The sequence below is a fragment of the Eschrichtius robustus genome, chromosome 4 (assembly GCF_028021215.1).
Source record: "Eschrichtius robustus isolate mEscRob2 chromosome 4, mEscRob2.pri, whole genome shotgun sequence".
Lineage (NCBI taxonomy): Eukaryota > Metazoa > Chordata > Mammalia > Artiodactyla > Eschrichtiidae > Eschrichtius > Eschrichtius robustus.
The window spans coordinates 107,312,114-107,330,443 of record NC_090827.1 but is presented as its reverse complement, the minus strand read 5'-3'; the positions used below and the strand labels follow the sequence as shown (position 1 = coordinate 107,330,443).

The following is an 18,330-nucleotide window of genomic DNA, read 5'->3' as shown; positions in this document are numbered from 1 at the left end:
TTCCTTTCTTAACTCATTATGAAATAAAATCTAATATACAAAAATGAAACTTATTATACCAAATAGCCTGGTCCACCATGCATTGTTAGACATTAGAGTTACAAAGGAACCCAGGGAACTTACCAAAAAATATTTCAAGTTGTTTTTTCACTTTGGCAACATAATTAGTATAAGCTGAAGAAAGATAATTTGTTTGATTCTCCCTATTAATGGATATGGAGTACAGCACTATTTTCAAACAAAATTAACTTTCTAACTTGGGGCGTCTGTAAGCAGTTTTATTGGAACATTGCCATGCTCATTCACTTATGTGTTTGTCTATTGCTGTTTTTATGCCACAGAAGCTGAATTGAGTAGTTGCAACAGAGACTATAAAGCCCACAAAGCCTAAAATATTAATTATGTGTCTTCTTTTAATGGTGAATCTTAGTAAAGCACTTACAATTTAATTTTGATTACTCTAACAATTTATGTACAACAAGAACAAATCTAGTACATAGATTAACTTACATTTTTACAGTCATTGCTTTCTTTCTGGGAACATCACAGTAAGTACAGAGAAAGCCTAGCAGGAAACTATGTAGAGCAGTGTTTCCTAATTATGTTGCCCAAACTGTGTTCTGTGGGATATAAAATTTGGAGAATGCAGTTTAACACGCTAATGGGGCACTGCGACTCAATAAGCGCAGGAAAGAGAAGGGAGCATTTCCCAACGTTATTAGACCACAGAACGCTCTGCACACAGCACATCTTGGCGGAGTAGCATTTCCTGGAATGCACCTCTGGAACGCTTGCGTAGCAACTAGATTAAGGTGACTAAATCGTCTGGAAACGTTTTTCTATCAGAATGAAATTCAGAAAATCACCTACTCTATGCTTCACAGTTTTTCCATTAGAAGATAATTATGATGCTGAATAACAGCACATGAAGTAACTCTAACTCTAAATTTTATTTTTAAATGCTAAAGGATACTCTGTGCCGAGGGTTGCCTCAACCATACAAATTTAAAAGAATATCTTGAGTTAGGATTCAAAAAAAATATGGTAAAATGTTCATTAGCAGGACCAGAGAAGTATGCACGGTTAGTATCGGTTTTAGGTAGTTAAAGGAGTAATCACCCATCAGTTATATACCTGAGTGAAAACCAGAATTCTGAATGGAAAGAGTATATATATTCAGTCGTTTTTGAGGATAGACCACAAAACAGGAGAAGCTGACAAAGTGAACTTTTTTCAATCCAATCCAAAGTGTCAACTTGAGTTCTGAATTTTTATGGGAAAATTTAACGTTTTAGGAAACTAGTAGCTTTAAGTACACACTAGGTTGTTCTAGTTTGAAATTTCCTCAGAGGTGTCCAAAGTCCATTTATTACATCCAGATATGTATCAATTAGAAAAAGGCACACATTTGCTTTAGGAATTCAAAAGACACTGACATTAAAGAGGTCTATATTATTATTTTCAAGAGTCATACACAATTTTAGGCCATTATCACCTCAGAAACCATCTCCTACAATTGGCCCTTCACACACCCCATTCTGCCCTCCCCTCAAATCTATATTGTGTGCAACTATTAGAAAAAGACTCCTTAGAATTACACTTTGATCACATAGTTTATCACAATTCACAGAATGAATTCTTGGTTTGATCTCTTTTCTTTCTGTTACACCCACTTGGTGAACCTAATTACTCTTAAGTATAAGGGCCCACCTCTCTCCAAGCTTACATTCTGGCAACTGAGATAAAATCACAAAGCTGTTCAATCCTGTTATTTCTTGAGACAGTATTTCAAACATTATCCACAGAGCTCAATGCCCACCATGCTACTCTTAGATTACCTCTTGATTCATAGAAAATAGACTCTACTATCCTCAATAGTCTGCCCATAAACTTATAAACTGCTTTGCATCCTCATATATTATTCCCACTATTCTCATGTTTTAAGAGAGAAATGACTCTTCTGGCCAAAACCAATCTCTCTAATGATGCCCCAAGATATCCCATAATCAAGTCAGGGGCTTCACTCCATTTCTCCTACTTGCCATCTCATTTTTCTATCTTCAATCTGTTTTTCCACTGGCTTCTTCCCATTGGCATCTAAACATCCTTCAACTGGGCTTCCTCTCACTACTTCCCTATTTTCTCTCCAATCATAGCCATTTACATTTTTCTGTGCTAATTTTCTTCATTTCCTCTTCCTGCACTTAGTCAATCATAACATTTCTGGCTCTATTAGTCCATCAAAACTGCTCTCTCCCAAATCTCTAAAATAACCTCTTGTGCTATGTTCAATGGAACATTTCAAGGCCTAACTGACCTCTTAATAACATTTTACACTGTTGTTTTTTCCCTTCTTAAAACATATTTCCTTTCACCACGCTCTGCTGGCTTTCCTCTTACCTCCTGACTACTCATCAGTCTCCTTTTACACATATCTTTTCCTTTCTCCATATCTTTGGGGCTCTGAGACCCTATGTTCTTCATATTTTACACTGAACAGTCTCTTCCACTCTCATGGCTTCAATTATTTGCTGGCCCCCAAATCTTTATCTCCAGCTCAGACCCCTCTCCTGAGCAAAAAACCCGTATTAACTAATTGCTTCCTAAACATCTTCTCTTGGATACCCCACTAGATACTTCAAATTTCTTATGTCTAAAACTGAAGACCTTGAGTGTTCTCTTATATCTCAGGGAATATTACAATCACCTACCCAGATGTTCAAGCCGAAGACCTGGATGTTATCCTTTATTCCTCTCTTCTCTTAGACAGGTTGATTCTACTTCATGGATCTCTCTCAAATATATCGATTCTTCCCCATTACTGTCACCATTAGGGCTCAAGATATATATATTTTTTTCATTAACTGATGCTGACCTCACAATTTGGGCTATGCTTCCATCAGTAGCTTTCTCTTTTGCCATTTTTCCATCTACCCCTTGACCCATCCTTAATTCCTATTTTGTGTCTCAGCTATACAAACTAAATTAATCAGTGCTCCAGACAAGCCTGCTCTCTTCTGTCACCCAAATTTTCCCCATGCAATTTGCTTCCGCCTGAAATACTCTCTGGGCTTCTAATACTTTGTCATCCTTCAAATTCCAGCTTAAAAGTAGGAATCCTTGCCTAATTCTCTGAACCTGGGTTCAGTTTCCCTGTTATGTGCTCTTACAGTCAATCTCTCGCATCACAGCACTCATCTTTCTACCGGAATTGCCTATTCACTATCCCCCATGAGATGATAAGCTCCTTGAGAGTACAAACCATGACTTTCACCATTCTATCCTCTTAAAACATATAATATCCCACTTAAAACATAAAATACACTCTATATATTGAATAAATAAGCGATATAGATCTTGTTTTCTCACTTAGATGGAAAAAGAACTTTTTGAACCTTTTCCGGTGCCTAAGAGCATATTGTAGGCATTCAAAAAGTATTTGTTGAAACAAGAATAGAATAGAATTGCATTTCTTCTTCTTCCTTTCCATGTCTACAGTTGATATATAGCAGTACAAATGTAGTCAAGTATAACTTTTAAAACTTCTGTGTATTAAACTATATCTGGACAGTTAATCTTGAAATGTTTAAAAACAAGACATTCGGGGTAGAAGCAAAACTCTTTATCAACAGAAATATTCCATTAATTCATTATATACCTAGAAAAGTCCTGTTGTTAAAAGTCTATCTCAAATTTCCAGTCACTAAGTACTCTATGAAGAAGCAAAACACATATAAAACTAATAATGAATTTTAGTGTCATTTCCAAAAAGGCAAAAAGAAGTATGGAATATCAAGAATAATGAGAAGAAAACAACACCTTAAGAAACATTTAGAAATCAGATAATATAACAAATATTGCTATAAATACAACTTTATAAAAATAATGTCCCTGTTGATTGAGTGGAAAAAAAAGAATGTTAAAAAATAAAGAAGGAAAGTTATCAGTAAAAGATAAGTAAAACTTTAAGCAGAACAGGAACTACTACTAGTAATTTTTAAAATGAGAAAAGCTGAAAAACAACTCTTAATATGATATTAAAAATTTTTTAAATGTCACAAAAGGATTTGAAATTAATTTGAAAAGTAATAATTAGGCATCTTCCATCTTATTTTTCTAGGGTGATCTCATATTTATAGTGAGATGAAGAATCATATTAAAATAAATTTACACTTATACCTTAGAAAGATACAATGGTTAAGAAGCTGGAAGGAACAAAATACAGTTCTGTTGAAAAATGACAATGTAAACTACCTTTAGTATGAAATGAGGATGGTATAAAGAATTAAAAATGAAACACTGCACTTTATTCTCCATTCATGGCAGTCTTTTAAAAATATGTGTGAATATTTTTAGGTGAATTATAAGTTCTTTTAAAAAAATAACTATCAGACTTCTTCTCTCTTTTTCCCTGACATACTATTTGTTATAATATTATTTTTAGTTATCCTTAGGGCAGGAAACAAAGGGCATTACTTTTAGATTTGACTCATCTTTCATAATGGAGACTCTAATTTGACCACCTTTAAAATTTTAATCACTGAATGTTAGATAGTTAAAATTTTAAAATTACTGCATGTTAGATATACTGAAATAGGTATTATAAAGTTATTCAGTTAAGTAATTGAATTTGGGGGGTCATAATAATCTTTTAACCTATTAAAACTTGAGTTTAATTACTGCTTTTAATATTTTAATTTAAGACCTGAGAGTGTTTTTTTAGCTTTTAAAAAAGTTTTTTAAAAAGGTAACAAAAATAAAGCCACCAATACCTTCTGGACCCCACAAAAGACTCCCCTAAAATACACAATGTTAACAATGCAACCATATGATAAAATATCCTTAAATTTCCAAATGTAACCCGGCACTTTTTCACGTCAGGGGAGTAATCAACAAGCACTACCACACTCTTACTTATCCTAAATTGTCTAGCACCTATCAATAAGCAGAGCTTGAACTCGCTATGATGGCAACGACAGTGTTTACACCCAATTTTTGCTAGTTTCTAGGGGTAACAGTCTCTCTGAGGCACCAATGTCAGGTCAGTATAACTGAGTAAAGTCCATAATTACTTGCTAAAGTAATTTTAGTTTGCATTCTGAATTTAGCATTACCTTAAAATTACCAGTATATGACTTTCTCCCTTGCTAGGCTATGGATTATCTCCGTAAAGAAATCCTTTATATCCATGGAATCTAGTTCAATGTCAGATATGAAAAAACTATTCAACAAGTTGCTGATTTATTGGAAAAAAAATCTTGTTCCTTGACACTCTTTAAATAAATAAAATCTTAAAGTGGTTCCCAAAGTAGTACCAAAGGGCCTAACAACTTAATGGTGAATGTGAGACTGACACCCTAGGATTGTCACATATGTTATAGTCTTTATCAATTTAGCCATGAGATAGTTTTTACTTCCTTCCAGATGGTCTCAAATCAAGACAATAAATATATATTAGCCTGTAGTGTAGTAGTTAATTTTTAGATAGTTACTTGGGCATATTTATTTGTCAAACTGTTTTTCTATATTTTATATTAGAACTATCAGATGCAAAAGCAGGTAATGTTCACATTAATATTTTTAGAAGCTTTCTATGTCTCAAATATACTTTAATTGGCTTGAAATCCTGGACACATTTAGATGTGGGGAAGTGCACTGGGACATTGAGCAGCACCTAATTTCATGAGTTTCATACTAGGTGCCAAGAAATTAGATTGTCCAAATATTTTGGAAATAAAACTAAATCAGCTGTTCTTTTTCTACCCATTATATCATACTTTACTCAAGGCACCTACAATGAAACTTTAAAATTAAGGAGAGAAAAACTTACCTAGTTGGGATTTTGAATAATAGTTTGCCATTTGTCCACTGTTGCAAGACTGCCGTTTATGTCTTTTTGTTGACATTTCTGTGGTCTTCCATGGTGGTCTTTTTCTTTTGTTCAATTTGCTAAGAACTTCAGAATTATCAGAAGGATTCTTGTCATAGTTAACACATTTATTTAATTTACTATTGTCAAGTTGGCTAGGAAATTTATTGCTTGAAGGACTATTTGCTTTAGCATTTTCTATTTCTTTAGATTGCTTTTTAAAAGAATTTTGCCTAGCAGAATGGGATCTTAAGGTAATGTGCTTTGATTCTTCTATGTGAGTTTGATGATTACTTCCACTGTTAACAGATTCAGGAGAGTAAATGATTGTATTTAACTTAAAAGTATTTCTGTGTTCAAGATAGTTGATCTTCCTCAAAAATATTCTACAATCTTTTAAGGTTTTTGACCTCCAATTATTTGGACATACATTTCCTAGTCTTGGGCCCTTTTCAAAATCTTTTTGGCTGCAGTTTGTTCCATTCTCCTTTGCTTCTGACTTAAATTTATTCTCTAAACTACCATGTGTTTTGAAGTCAGACATTGCCACCCTCTGTTGCAAAAAGTCATCCCTGACCTTAGGTGGCAAAATCAACTGATTATCTACAGTGTTTTTTCCTTGGCGTGGGATGTCAGCATTTGTTCCTCCCTCAGTCTTACTCAAAAATTGGTTCTGGCAAAAAAATCTTAAGTTCCTCCTTTTAGAGATCCAAGCACCTGTTCCACGGCTGTGCAGCTTTCCCTCTCTTCTCCACCTTTCATGTCGCAACCTCTTAAACTCAGTTCTTTTTAACCTAGTTAGTGTTAAATTACTTTTCACATTTAAGAGTGGAGAGCTAACCATTTTATGCAGTATATGCAACTTCCCTGCTGATTTTGAAGGAGAAGATAGTGCAAATTTTTTAAAGTGCTTTCTGAAGGGGCTGGTATTAAAATCAGAATATTTGGTCCCTAATTTAATTCCTCTGGTATTTATTACTTCCAAAGGGTTTCGTGCATTTGCTTTTCTAACTAGTGAAAGAGACTGTGTTTCTGTTGTTTGCATAAACCAGGTACAGAGTTCATTCAAATCATACTTTTTCCGAAAAAGCATTTTTACAGGTGAAACTTCAAGTTCTAAAAAACAGGTGTCCAAAGGGCTTGCTATTTTGAAGTTATCATTTTCAATGTGTTCTCTTTTTTTATGAACACAATTTTCAGCTTCATCTCCACTCACGGGCAACCAAGCATTTGTTATTTGCTCAAATCTATTGTTTAATTCCTCTAATAAGGAATCGTTTGAAGTAGAAGCAGCCCACCACCTGAGCAAAGGGTTTGATGAAATTATAGGGTCCAAGGATACTTCAGAAATGGGTATTAACTTATCTTCCAAACGCTTTTTTGCATTCCTTGAATTTCTAGCTCCTGGTGTACCTCTGGAAGCTATTTTAATCCTTGACTGCTTATGTTTGTCCTTCTGACATTTACCTTTCTGCAAATGGAGTTTACATGATTTATGGAGCAGAGCATTTCTATAAATAAGTGAACCAGAAGATGCTAACGAATGTAAGAAATGCAGAGATGGTTTTCGATCCCTAATAGAATGTCTCAAAGGTATAGTAGCAACCATACTTTTTGATCCATTCTTAAATTCGTCAGCTTCAGTGTGCCTTGTATCCACGGTGCACTGGTGATCATATTTTACTTCAGGCAGATTTTTTTCTAATATATTCTCTTGTTCTAAAGGAGGTAAGCAGCTGCTAATACTTACTTCTCTCTCCTGAGGTGAAATTCTATTAATAGTCACAGATATGCCAGAGATTTTCACTTTTGCGGGTCTACCAGGCTTCCTAATTATTGCCAAAGACTTCTGATTTGGTCGAATAATGTTCTTGGAAGGTTGAGGTATCACAGACTTGTTCTTGATAGGTCTAACATATTCAAAGCCAGACCCCAAGGTCTCAGTTTCAGTAGTCAGACTTGAAATAGCACTTATTCTTTCACCCGAGTCTATTTCATATTCTCTAATATTTCTGAGACTATTATATTCTGTTGGAAAATCAGCAACGTTATTATTTAAAGACATACCATTGCTTATGTTTACACTTCCTTCAGAAACATGCCTTTTAGTTCTTCTTGACCTTCCATAAATAACAGTTACTATAATACTCTTTTTATATATACCTTCTTTTACTTCTGATATGAGAGATTCTGGGCTTTTCTTTTCAGCACTAAAGGACTGATTTTGGCAAATGGTGATGTCCGTTTGGTCAGTTTTAGGTTTTGGTGGTCTTCCAATTGGTCGCTTAATCTGTTTCACAACCTGGGGACCTATTTTTTTAGGTCTACCTGGTTTTCTTTTAAAAGATGAATCAATAGCACTGCTTGAATATTCCTTAGGTTCCTCTTGCGGCTTATCACTATTCATATCATCTGTAAACACTGCAGAGGATTCTGCAGTTTCTTTCGCACAATTAAATTTGTTTAGTTCTTTTTGGAGACCGTCACTATCATTAAGATTAGAACTACAATTTTCAAAGTTAGCATTTGGGGTATTCTCATTTGTTTCTTTTTTTTTTTCATTTACTTGATGAGTTGGTCGTTTTTCCGAAGGAAGACAGCGATTTGATTCAGAATTACCAACTGAAGTTAAAGTATATTTGACTCCTTCACTGCTTTTAACCTCAGATAAAAACATGAGTTTGATAGGACTAGAATAGTTGGCAAAAGAAGAGCTTTCAATGGCTTCATATTTTGTTGGTACATTTTCAACACTGGAAATCAAGCTACCTGTATTTAAAACAGATGACTTTTTCTGGTTATCAAGTCTTTTGTTATTCAAATCTATTGCAGGTATATGATTGCTTTTAATATTGGGAGATGCCACTATGGATTTTGATAAACTCTGCTCTTTGCATGTCATTCTACTTACAGTAAGAGTCATATTTCTACCAGCATGTTGATCTTTACCATCAATTTCTATCAATTTCTTGGATGCTTTATATCCTTCCGATAATGACTGATTATTCCAAGACTTTTTGGCCATATTTATTGTATCTTCCAAACGTTCCACAACAACTTGTAAATTAGAATTCATTGCAATTTTGTTTAAATCTATATTGTGTGCGCTTTCAATCTGAATATTTTTTACTGGATCTTTTTTTTTTTTAGAGTCAGAAGCTTTTTTGGCCTTAGGGGATTTTTTGAAAATATAATTATTTGTTACATATATAGAATACCACCCTGGAGGTACAATATGTCGTTTAGTTCTGCTCAAAAGTCCAGGGGCATCACTTTTCAAAGGAGTTTGAATATTCTCTAATTTTGGATTCTCTTTATGATTTTGCAAAAAATTTTTTCCAGCCACAGATTTCTCCTGTGATCTTCTTATGCTCCTTTTCTCAGAAGTTGTTTTAAAGCTTTCTGAAAATGCATCAAAAGCCAAGTTAGTTTCTAAATTAAGAGGTAGTTGCAATGATTGTAATCCATAATCTGGTGAAAATGTTTCTGCATGATGATTATCTTGAAGGCTCTTAGAATTTTGTAAAGAAGGCCCTTGGCAATGATAGAATTCTTCTTTGTCCGCTGAAAATAGTTCATCACGGCACATAAATTTCCTTGGATTTTTTTCAGTGTATTTTTTTCTTATAAAGTTTTCATCAAGACTAGCAAGTTCTCTTTTTATCTGTAAAGACTGCCTTCTAAATATGGGTGAATCAGGAGAGTTGCGCATTGCAAGTAAGGTTTCTTGACGCTTTCGAAATCTTGTCTGAATAATTTTATTTTCTACCTTTTTATCATGTTGACTCAGTAATTCCATAAAACTGTAATCACTGGCCTTTGCATTATGTAAGAGAGAGGTTATTAAATCTCTCAATTTTAAATCATTATCTCTATTACAATCACTGCTAGATAATTTTATAAGGTTTGCCATATCTATCGTTTCTATTGATTTTAACTTTTCATTGATACGATCCATTAAATCTTGAAAAATTACAGTAGTTTCACCTTCTTCTTGATTTGTAGTACAATTATTGCTGTCTTCCAAGAGCAAACAATCAGAGTTACTGGATTTTTTAGTTTTATGCATTTTACCTTCATGATCATCTTTGTCACTGCTTATTTCTGCTGGTGTCAGAGATGGAGGCTGGTTAATGTTTGTTTCAAGTATGTTATTTTCTAAGGCTGAAAGCTCTGAGATGACATCTTTCAATTTTTCAAATCCTTCAGTCTGTACAGGTGATAATGGTGGGGGTGAGGGACTTCGAGATCTACAAACGTCTTTAAGACTTACTGAAACATCACATATTTCCCTTGATGAAAGAGGAGTCTGAAAGGCTGATTTTGTGGAATGAATGTTTGGTAACAGTCCAGAACAACACCTGTGAGAATTATAACTGTTTGCAATTCCTCTATTCACTACTGTCTTAATGTGTTCAATAGTTACAGTTTGGCAAGATAAACAATGTATATCTTTAATACAGACTGGCAGAGGCACAAAACCAGGGCTTTGTCTTTCATTGTGTAAATACCCTCTTTCTGCCAGCCTATATTCACAACTACAGAATAGCCCATCTAAATCATCTTCAATAAGGGGATTTTGAGATTCTGAAGACACAGAATATGATGTATTACAACAGCAAAGAGAAGCAGCATTCTGCTCTTGGACTAGAAATTTCAACATAGCCAAAACTTGTTGCTGGTGATGTATGCACAAAGATTCCAAAACTTTGCTTAATGCTGATTTTCCTTTTTCCATTTTAGTAGCTTCCTCTGATTTTGCATCAACAGTTGAACTAAAAATAAAAATCAAACAAAAAATGAATTACAGCAAAAATACTAATATCGTAAGGAATTTTAATTTTAACAGAGTTTGTACAAAAGATATTTTGGTATTGCTGGACTCCTAACTCCTATGGAGAGCTGCAATAGTGACATCTTCATTATTGTTTAGCAAAAATAAAATGAAGCACTGGTGATAATTAATTTCCTATGACAAAATATGAGTCAAAGCAAAGCCCTATTTTTTGTGATATAAAAGCTGCTGTTGATGATAGATATGATTATATTTAGAGATTGCTAATGTTTAGTGCTTTGGATATATTAAGAATATTTAATGTAAAGTGCTTCAGAAGGAGTTAAAGTTTTTGTAAAGTAGACATTTTATAAATTATTTTGATGGTTATCAGTCCATATTAGTACAAATAAGAAAAATAAGATGTAGGAGAAAATCTTTCTTATCTTTATTTAAAATAGATATTTTTCAAGGTAGTGGAAATAAAATTATGAATAAAAAAGTTTTGCATAGTCACAATTAAGGGATTTAGATTTCATATAAATAACAGAATGTCTTTTCTAAGATTAAACTGCAGGCCTTTTAACCTAATAAGAAAATAAAAATTGAAGCTATTTAAAAATGAAATCTATTTTTAATTGATTTTAGATACTAAATTAATTACATCAAAACTAAAGGCATTACTTACCTAATTATTTAATTTCAAATGCTGGAAAATGTCCCACTGCAAAAACTAACATACATCTAATGTTAACTAAAACCCAGGATTACTTAGCAACCAATGTAGAGGTCTACAAAAGGCTTTTTAATCCAATACCAGCAGCAAGAAGAATAAAAATATATTAAAAGAATTCTGTTTCAGAAAAGTATCTATTTAAATTAAACATATCACCAAACTCTGTACATGAAAATAGCCTCCCACTTGTGATTTCTTATATTTGTTGTTGTTAGTTCCTGACTTGTAGAAATTTTATTTAGGGTTGGAGTTGAAATATGCTGATCATGAATTGCTATAGAAGATTGTATTTTGTTTAAATAAAGGGTTATTATGTTCATGAATATTAAAAATTAAAGAATTTTTCTTTTAAAACGAAAAGTGAGATTTAAAAAATTTTCCTTCCTAAAACTGGCTTACCCTGTTTCACAGATAAGTATGCAATATTTTATCTCCATTTTATAAAAATTACGTTGAGTAACAAAAACAACAAAGCAAATTTTGCAAACTAGATCAAAATTTTTCTAGAAAAAAGGTATCTTTACTTGATTCAACCAATGTTTCACTACTAAAACTAGCATGTGATTTGACATAAAGTAGCTATCAAAGAGATAAGAAATACGAAATTACAGTAAAACTTTTTAAGTCCACTGCCACCTCTAGACAGATGAAGACAGGACATGACCTCAGTATCCTTTCTTTTCTGAAAATAATTTTTTGTAAATGTTTTCATGGTTGGGAGTGTAAAATAATTGAACTGACTCTGAAGACTCACTACTGGATAATTCAAGAAACCTATGTAGAGAACAAAGGCAGGAGTAAATGTTAACTATCAAATAAGAAGATATAAGTGATATTATACTCTTTCCCAGTAAATTAAAAATTATTAATTTTCACATAAGCAAAAGAAAACCCCGGAAGTTCTGATAGACACATTTCCAACAGGTTTCTTTAAAAGTTATGTTATGGCCTATTAAACATATCTGTGACTAAATAAAGAGATTTTACATGTTTCTCAGAAAAATACATTGCACTATATTTTAAAGATTAATATGCTTTCATAACAGTTCCTGAAAGGCTCAAATGATTTTTTTCTGTTAGTAAAGTCTAGAGTAGAAATAATAAAAATTCATGACTAGTGTTAACTATTCTGAAAACCACTGGTTTTTATAGCTCTCTTTTGACTTTCCAAGGAAGTCTATACTTATTATTTTTAATAATGGAACTTCAAAAATCTCAAAAATACCACAGTGGCCAGTAATTTCTATCTAATGCCATATGAAGAACAGCTTTAAAAAGTTACTAATTAGATATTCAGGTATTAAGATTTTATATATATATATATATATATATATATATATATATATATATCTCAGGTATTAGATAACTAAGTTCTCAAATTATAAAACTCCACAATATGCTTATTTGCCTTCAATTTTTTTCTTTTCCATATTTCTTGTATGTTAGAATCTCAAAGAAAAACCTAATATATAAGTAAATAGTTGAATACACATAAGCCTCCAATCTAGAATTTATTCTCAATTGATTCTAAAATTGTATGTTTCACAGCTCCCTTGTTTTTCATGCTAAAATTTTTTTCTAACCTTTTCCTGTTTGATTTATATATTAAAAAAACTCTGTTTTTTTTTTTCGGTAAGTTTCTATCCATTTTGCCATTACAAGTTTTGTTGTTGAAATAGTTGTCTTTGGAGAAAGTTGATTTCTAATATTAATATTAATAAAACTGCTTCCCAGAGTGAATCAAAGAAGCCAGTGTAGTCAGTTTTTTCTTTGCTTTTCTCTTTTTTTCTTTTACTGAATGAGTAAATCAATCACACACCAACAGTGTTGTAAATTTAAGTGCAAAAGCATTGAAGTGCTTTACTACAAATTACAACCTAGAAACACGTTAACTGAACAATTAAAATTCATACAATCAGATTTAGATATATAACAACACAAAGTAGAAACAGAATTACAGTACATTTACAACACAAGACAGATACATGAATTCATTAGAAAATATTGTAATAAATAATTCATGAATTATAGTGCAATTGATTTATGCATAAATATAACTAATTGCCTAACAATCAGTTTATAGTAACAAAATCTGTCAAAATCAAGGCAGCCACAGAGTTTTACTAAATTACTGCGACAATGGAAATACTGCAATTAAAAAACAAATACAAGTATTTGTACTGTAAACAACTAAAAAAATCCGTCTCACTAAAGTTAGTATACAATTTAATATAAAATTGTCATTAGCTACCAGAAATGGTTTAAACAACTTTACTGAGCAGTAGTTTTCTAAAAACAGAGGCACTGTTTTTTCTTTTCCTTTTTTTTTTTTTTAAATATAAAATACTTGAGGAACATTCAAATAAGTAGAAAGCACATAAGGGTTGCTTTCACCTTCATTAAAAGTCTGCTGAAACTGGATTTTTCAGAAAATTGTCAGTTAATAAGTAGTAACTGGTAACTAAATTTATAAAGTACTTTGAAAGTTTAACATAAAGAACATCTTAATAGAATCACTGGGGAGAAGGGGAACCCATAAATTTCCCTGCCTTTCCTAGTTTGTATAATCAAAAGTTAACTCAATAATTAGAAACATTTTGTTTCTTTTAAAAGTTATGGGTTGATCATTACCTATAAACTATCAAAAAATATTTAATTTACTATTTCTGACCAAAAATAAATAATACAAGTACTAAAATGCTGCAAATTAACTATAATATTACCTATAAAACTACTGATCACTGTGAAGTCAATAGCAAAATGATCCCTGATTTTATGAATCCTGTAAAGTTTTTGGTCAGGTCATCTTTTAAATGATATAAAAGTGTTCTGTAAGTATCCCTTTACTATAAACTTCTCAATCAATTTATTAATGTAAATATAGTGTGAGGAATAAAAAAGCTCAATACAATATAAATATTATGTAATGCATTCAAGCCCCCAAATTCTTGCAAGTAAAATTCTGTATAAAGAGGTCAATAAAATTGTGTTGAAACATTTACTTTAACTTTGTTTTTCAATGGGGGGGGAAGGGGAAATATATTAAATAATCCAAGTTCTGGCCCTCACAAAATATGGCTTAATTCTTTAAAAAGAAAGATGACCCTGACATCTGCTGTTTTGCAATCTATTATGTATACTTTCTTAGTGGGAAAAAAAAAGCAAGAGGATTCATACCCTAGTATGCAGGTAACATTAATAGCTGAAGAGGGTTCAGTATGGATCTAAGAGACCAAATAACTACTCGGTTGTGTAGTTTCCCACTCTTCAGTTTCCTTAAAGATATGTAAGCAGTTTTTAAATGTAATAGCTGAAAATTTCTTTAGTATTACATGTATATGTGATTATTAGATACACACAAACACAAGTGTAAAAACACATGTATTTGACAAGGTGCACTTATTTTTTAAATTCAGCTTTAAGTGTTCCTTTTGGACTTAGGAAAACTGGCTTAGAAAAAATGATCAGAACCTGAATTTTAATAGAGAAAAGGGGCACTCGAAGAATTTTGAATTTATGAAGCAAATCCCCATTCTTTCTATGGAGGCACATGCTTTATAACATTTTACCACTAAAACTGCATACTTCATAAATCCAACATGGATACTCTGAACCACATTTTGAAACTGCTATATAAAATTACTGGTCTCTCTTATGAGTCTAGTAAAAGTTAAAATGCACTGCCCAGCTTCTAACTACCCAATTAGTAGAGAGTTTACATTACTGAAAGTTCAAAACAGCTTCAGTGTTAAATATCTGTAAATCTATTCAAGACCCTGAACAAACTGCAAATTTGGTTATTAGCAAAATGATAATGTATCGCCCACCAAAATGAAATCTGTAATTCATTTTGATAAACTGAAAATGTTTTGAAATGTCACAGCAGCAAATATATTAAAGTTACACTGAGGTTTTTCAATAGTAGGAGTGTGTCACAATCCTTAAAATTTAAAGTAGTCATAACATCAACTAACCAGCACATTTAAACCAAAATTATCATTCTCAAGCTTTTTCTGTGCACATTATAAACATGCTCTAAGTTGCATTCCAACTTTCTTTTCTAACCTTACACATTAGCTTATTTTTCAAATGAAAAACAAAATTAAATTATTTTAATAATTAAATTTAAATTACTTTTTGTTCTTAGTATTCCATCTTACATTAAAGGACTCTATAGCTGCTGGGGTTAACTATGTGTCAGTTTTTTTTAAAGTATATACCTTATAAACCCCAACTTCCTGCTAAATCAACTATTAAATGATAAATATTAAATTTCATTATACATATCATTTAAGGTTTTCTTTTCTATTCCTGGTGGATGCACTTGAGTGCATTTCATATTTCATAGAATGCACTGTAGTGTACTAATACTGTATATATTAATTTTTATTAGTGTGGAGATAGCTGTCTGTTTAAACTTTGATTGGTTGTTTGATATACTTACAACAAATGTAAGTATGCTATGCAAAAATGTTTACAAACTATTAATATATTTCCATTATAAGATGGTTCAACTGAATGGCTGGAGTGGTCTTCCACCAATAAAAATGTTTCACTTGACAATTACTTGTTTTCCCACAATGCTTTATGCTATTGACTACTAAAGAAAACCTGAATCTTTTTCACCTATTTATACAAGGATTAAATACAAACTATCAGAATTAAGTAAGCAACTATATAGTTCTGTCCACAGTGAAAACCCTGAATAAAACTTTTTTTTCAAAAGGCATGTAAGTGGTTTTTGAACTGTAAAATGTCATGTCTCCTGTCAGAGTGAGCATCTGTAATTCCCACATGTGTGTATACAGACACACAAATACACACTTGTGCACATACACACACACGCAAACACGCACACACACACGCACACGCACATACACACACGCACATACACACGTTTTCCTAACAAGTAATCTACACAGGCTTGCCGCTGTTTTTGCAGCTGCCAGTCCCTGAATCTGTCACATTATATAACCCAGTGTCTGGTAATCGGAGTTTCTTCTTCGGAGGAGTCTTCAGTGTTCCAGATCTTTCTTTTACCTTGTATTCTAAAGTGCTGTGAGGTACCCCATAAATTCCTTGTGCTTTGGAAACACTCATTTTTCCGCTCATTACCATTGCAATAGCCTCTTCCATTATTTCATGATCATATTGCCGATAACGGCCACGTTTTTTCCTGGGCTGCTTATTATCTTTTCGATCCAACCCATCTTCAGTATTTTCAGAGGTTCCATCAACTGTTCCATTTTTAGAATTAAGACACAAAGGAGAGAGGTCCCCATGTAGAAAATAAGAGTCAACACTTGAGTGAGTTACGGGCCCAGAACATTCTATTTTGTTCTGTTTAGGGAGTATATTTTTCAGTTTTTGGAGAGCTGATCCTTCCAGGACTGGAGAGGTTTTGGAAACTTGATACATAACATCCAGCAGACCAGGACCATCAGGTTGTGGTTTTGAAACAGAACTTACTCGTAGCTGAGGAATTTTTAACTGTACAGTAGGATGTGTTTCATATTGTAGGCTTTCATTTTTTTCTTTAAATTGAGTAACCATTTTCTGTAGAGTTAACTGATGGAGGTAACTGGAAGCTGTTGGGAATTTTAATTCTGAGGTTTCAAGTAGATTGAGTTTACTTTTTTCTGTGCGCTCTGCTTGAGCTCTCGCCCACAAGGCTACTTTTTGCAGCACTGCACAAGTTTCTTTACTGTCTTTATATGAGTAACTATCATTGAAATCTCGAGTTTTGTTTTTAAAAGATGCAGGCTTCCCTGCTGGTAAGGCTTCTAAGTGGAGAAGTAAAGTTTTTTGAGGTATGCCATAAAGTATGCCTGCTTTATTTATGTCCAGTGCTCCAGACTGAATGTCTTTCAAAGCTTTTGAGAGCAAACCATCTGCAAACTCAGCACTTCTTTCCACATAGTCCTCTCTGTTTCTGTGTAGTCTCCTGGATGGATGGAATGAAACGATGGTAAACTGATGCATGAGAGACTCTCACACAGCTATGGAAGGGGAGGGTCCACTCCTTTATTATACTCCTTGCTTAGGTAACATCACTGCTTATGACTCTTTTAAGTCTGTGAGATGTAGTAGTTGCTCCTTATCAAAGCAAACGCTATAGTCCTGGTAGGACAATGTGTCAATCATACGGTGGCCTCAACGGGCAGACCTTCCAAGAACATAAAATCCTAACTCAGTATTTGTAAAAATACTCTCATGATGTTGCTATTCCTCTGACAGGTGCTTGCAGAGCAACACTTATAATTTTTTTACAATTAGAGTTCCATTATATAAAATACCCAAATCCTAAAGGAGTTTTTGTTAGTAGAAAAGTGACGTTACCGCTAAACAAGTAATAAAAGAGTCAACCCCTTTAAAGGAAATTTGTAGCAGCAAGAATATTTCCAAACACAAATACCCCATATTTCCACAAGATTAATTTTTCTCTAGATAAAAACTTAAAATCTGAAACAAGTAGATAAGTTATATTTGGGTAAAATACTTTTAGATTTTATACATGTTATTTCTATTTCAAATGTATCACTGTAACTTTTAAAGTTTCTTAAACAGAAAGCTCACTATACCTCATGACTCAAAAAGCTATTACAGCCTTAGTTGAAACAGATTACACTCTACATCTGAGATTTAAATGTTACTAAAAAGCTTCCTATGCAGTTTGTTAATGGGAAGATGCAAAAGTTACCAAAAAAAAAAAAAAAAATCCAAAAATCCAACAGAACAGCATTTCACTATTAACTTTAATTAATTTAACAACAGCTTTTAAAGCATGAAAGGATTTTTTGTGGTGATTACTAGGTAAAGTAGTCTGCCACCACACCTAGAACACAATGAAAAAAATCTAAACACTGTTAAGTTAGTTATAAGAATTAGTAAGTAAAGTACTTTTAAAACTGGTTGATTGTTTAAAAAAATTAAATCGTGAAATTACATATT

General features: G+C 32.7%; 1 protein-coding gene across 8 annotated transcripts in view; it reads right to left on the bottom strand.

The window, feature by feature from the left end:
• LCORL (ligand dependent nuclear receptor corepressor like) overlaps nucleotides 1-18,330 on the bottom strand; it is a 181,707-nt gene that overhangs the window by 12,215 nt on the left and 151,162 nt on the right. For 4 of the 8 annotated variants that reach the window (XM_068543163.1, XM_068543164.1, XM_068543165.1 and 1 more), the window contains one exon: nucleotides 13,637-17,323. The exons of 2 other annotated variants lie outside the window; for them this stretch is intronic. In XM_068543163.1, coding sequence (XP_068399264.1) covers nucleotides 16,294-17,323 — 1,030 coding nt within the window. In that variant the 3' untranslated portion in view covers nucleotides 13,637-16,293. Of the gene's footprint in view, nucleotides 1-5,830; nucleotides 10,645-13,636; nucleotides 17,324-18,330 lie in introns of those variants that run through there. 2 more of the 8 variants (XM_068543172.1, XM_068543173.1) reach the window with 2 other exon arrangements.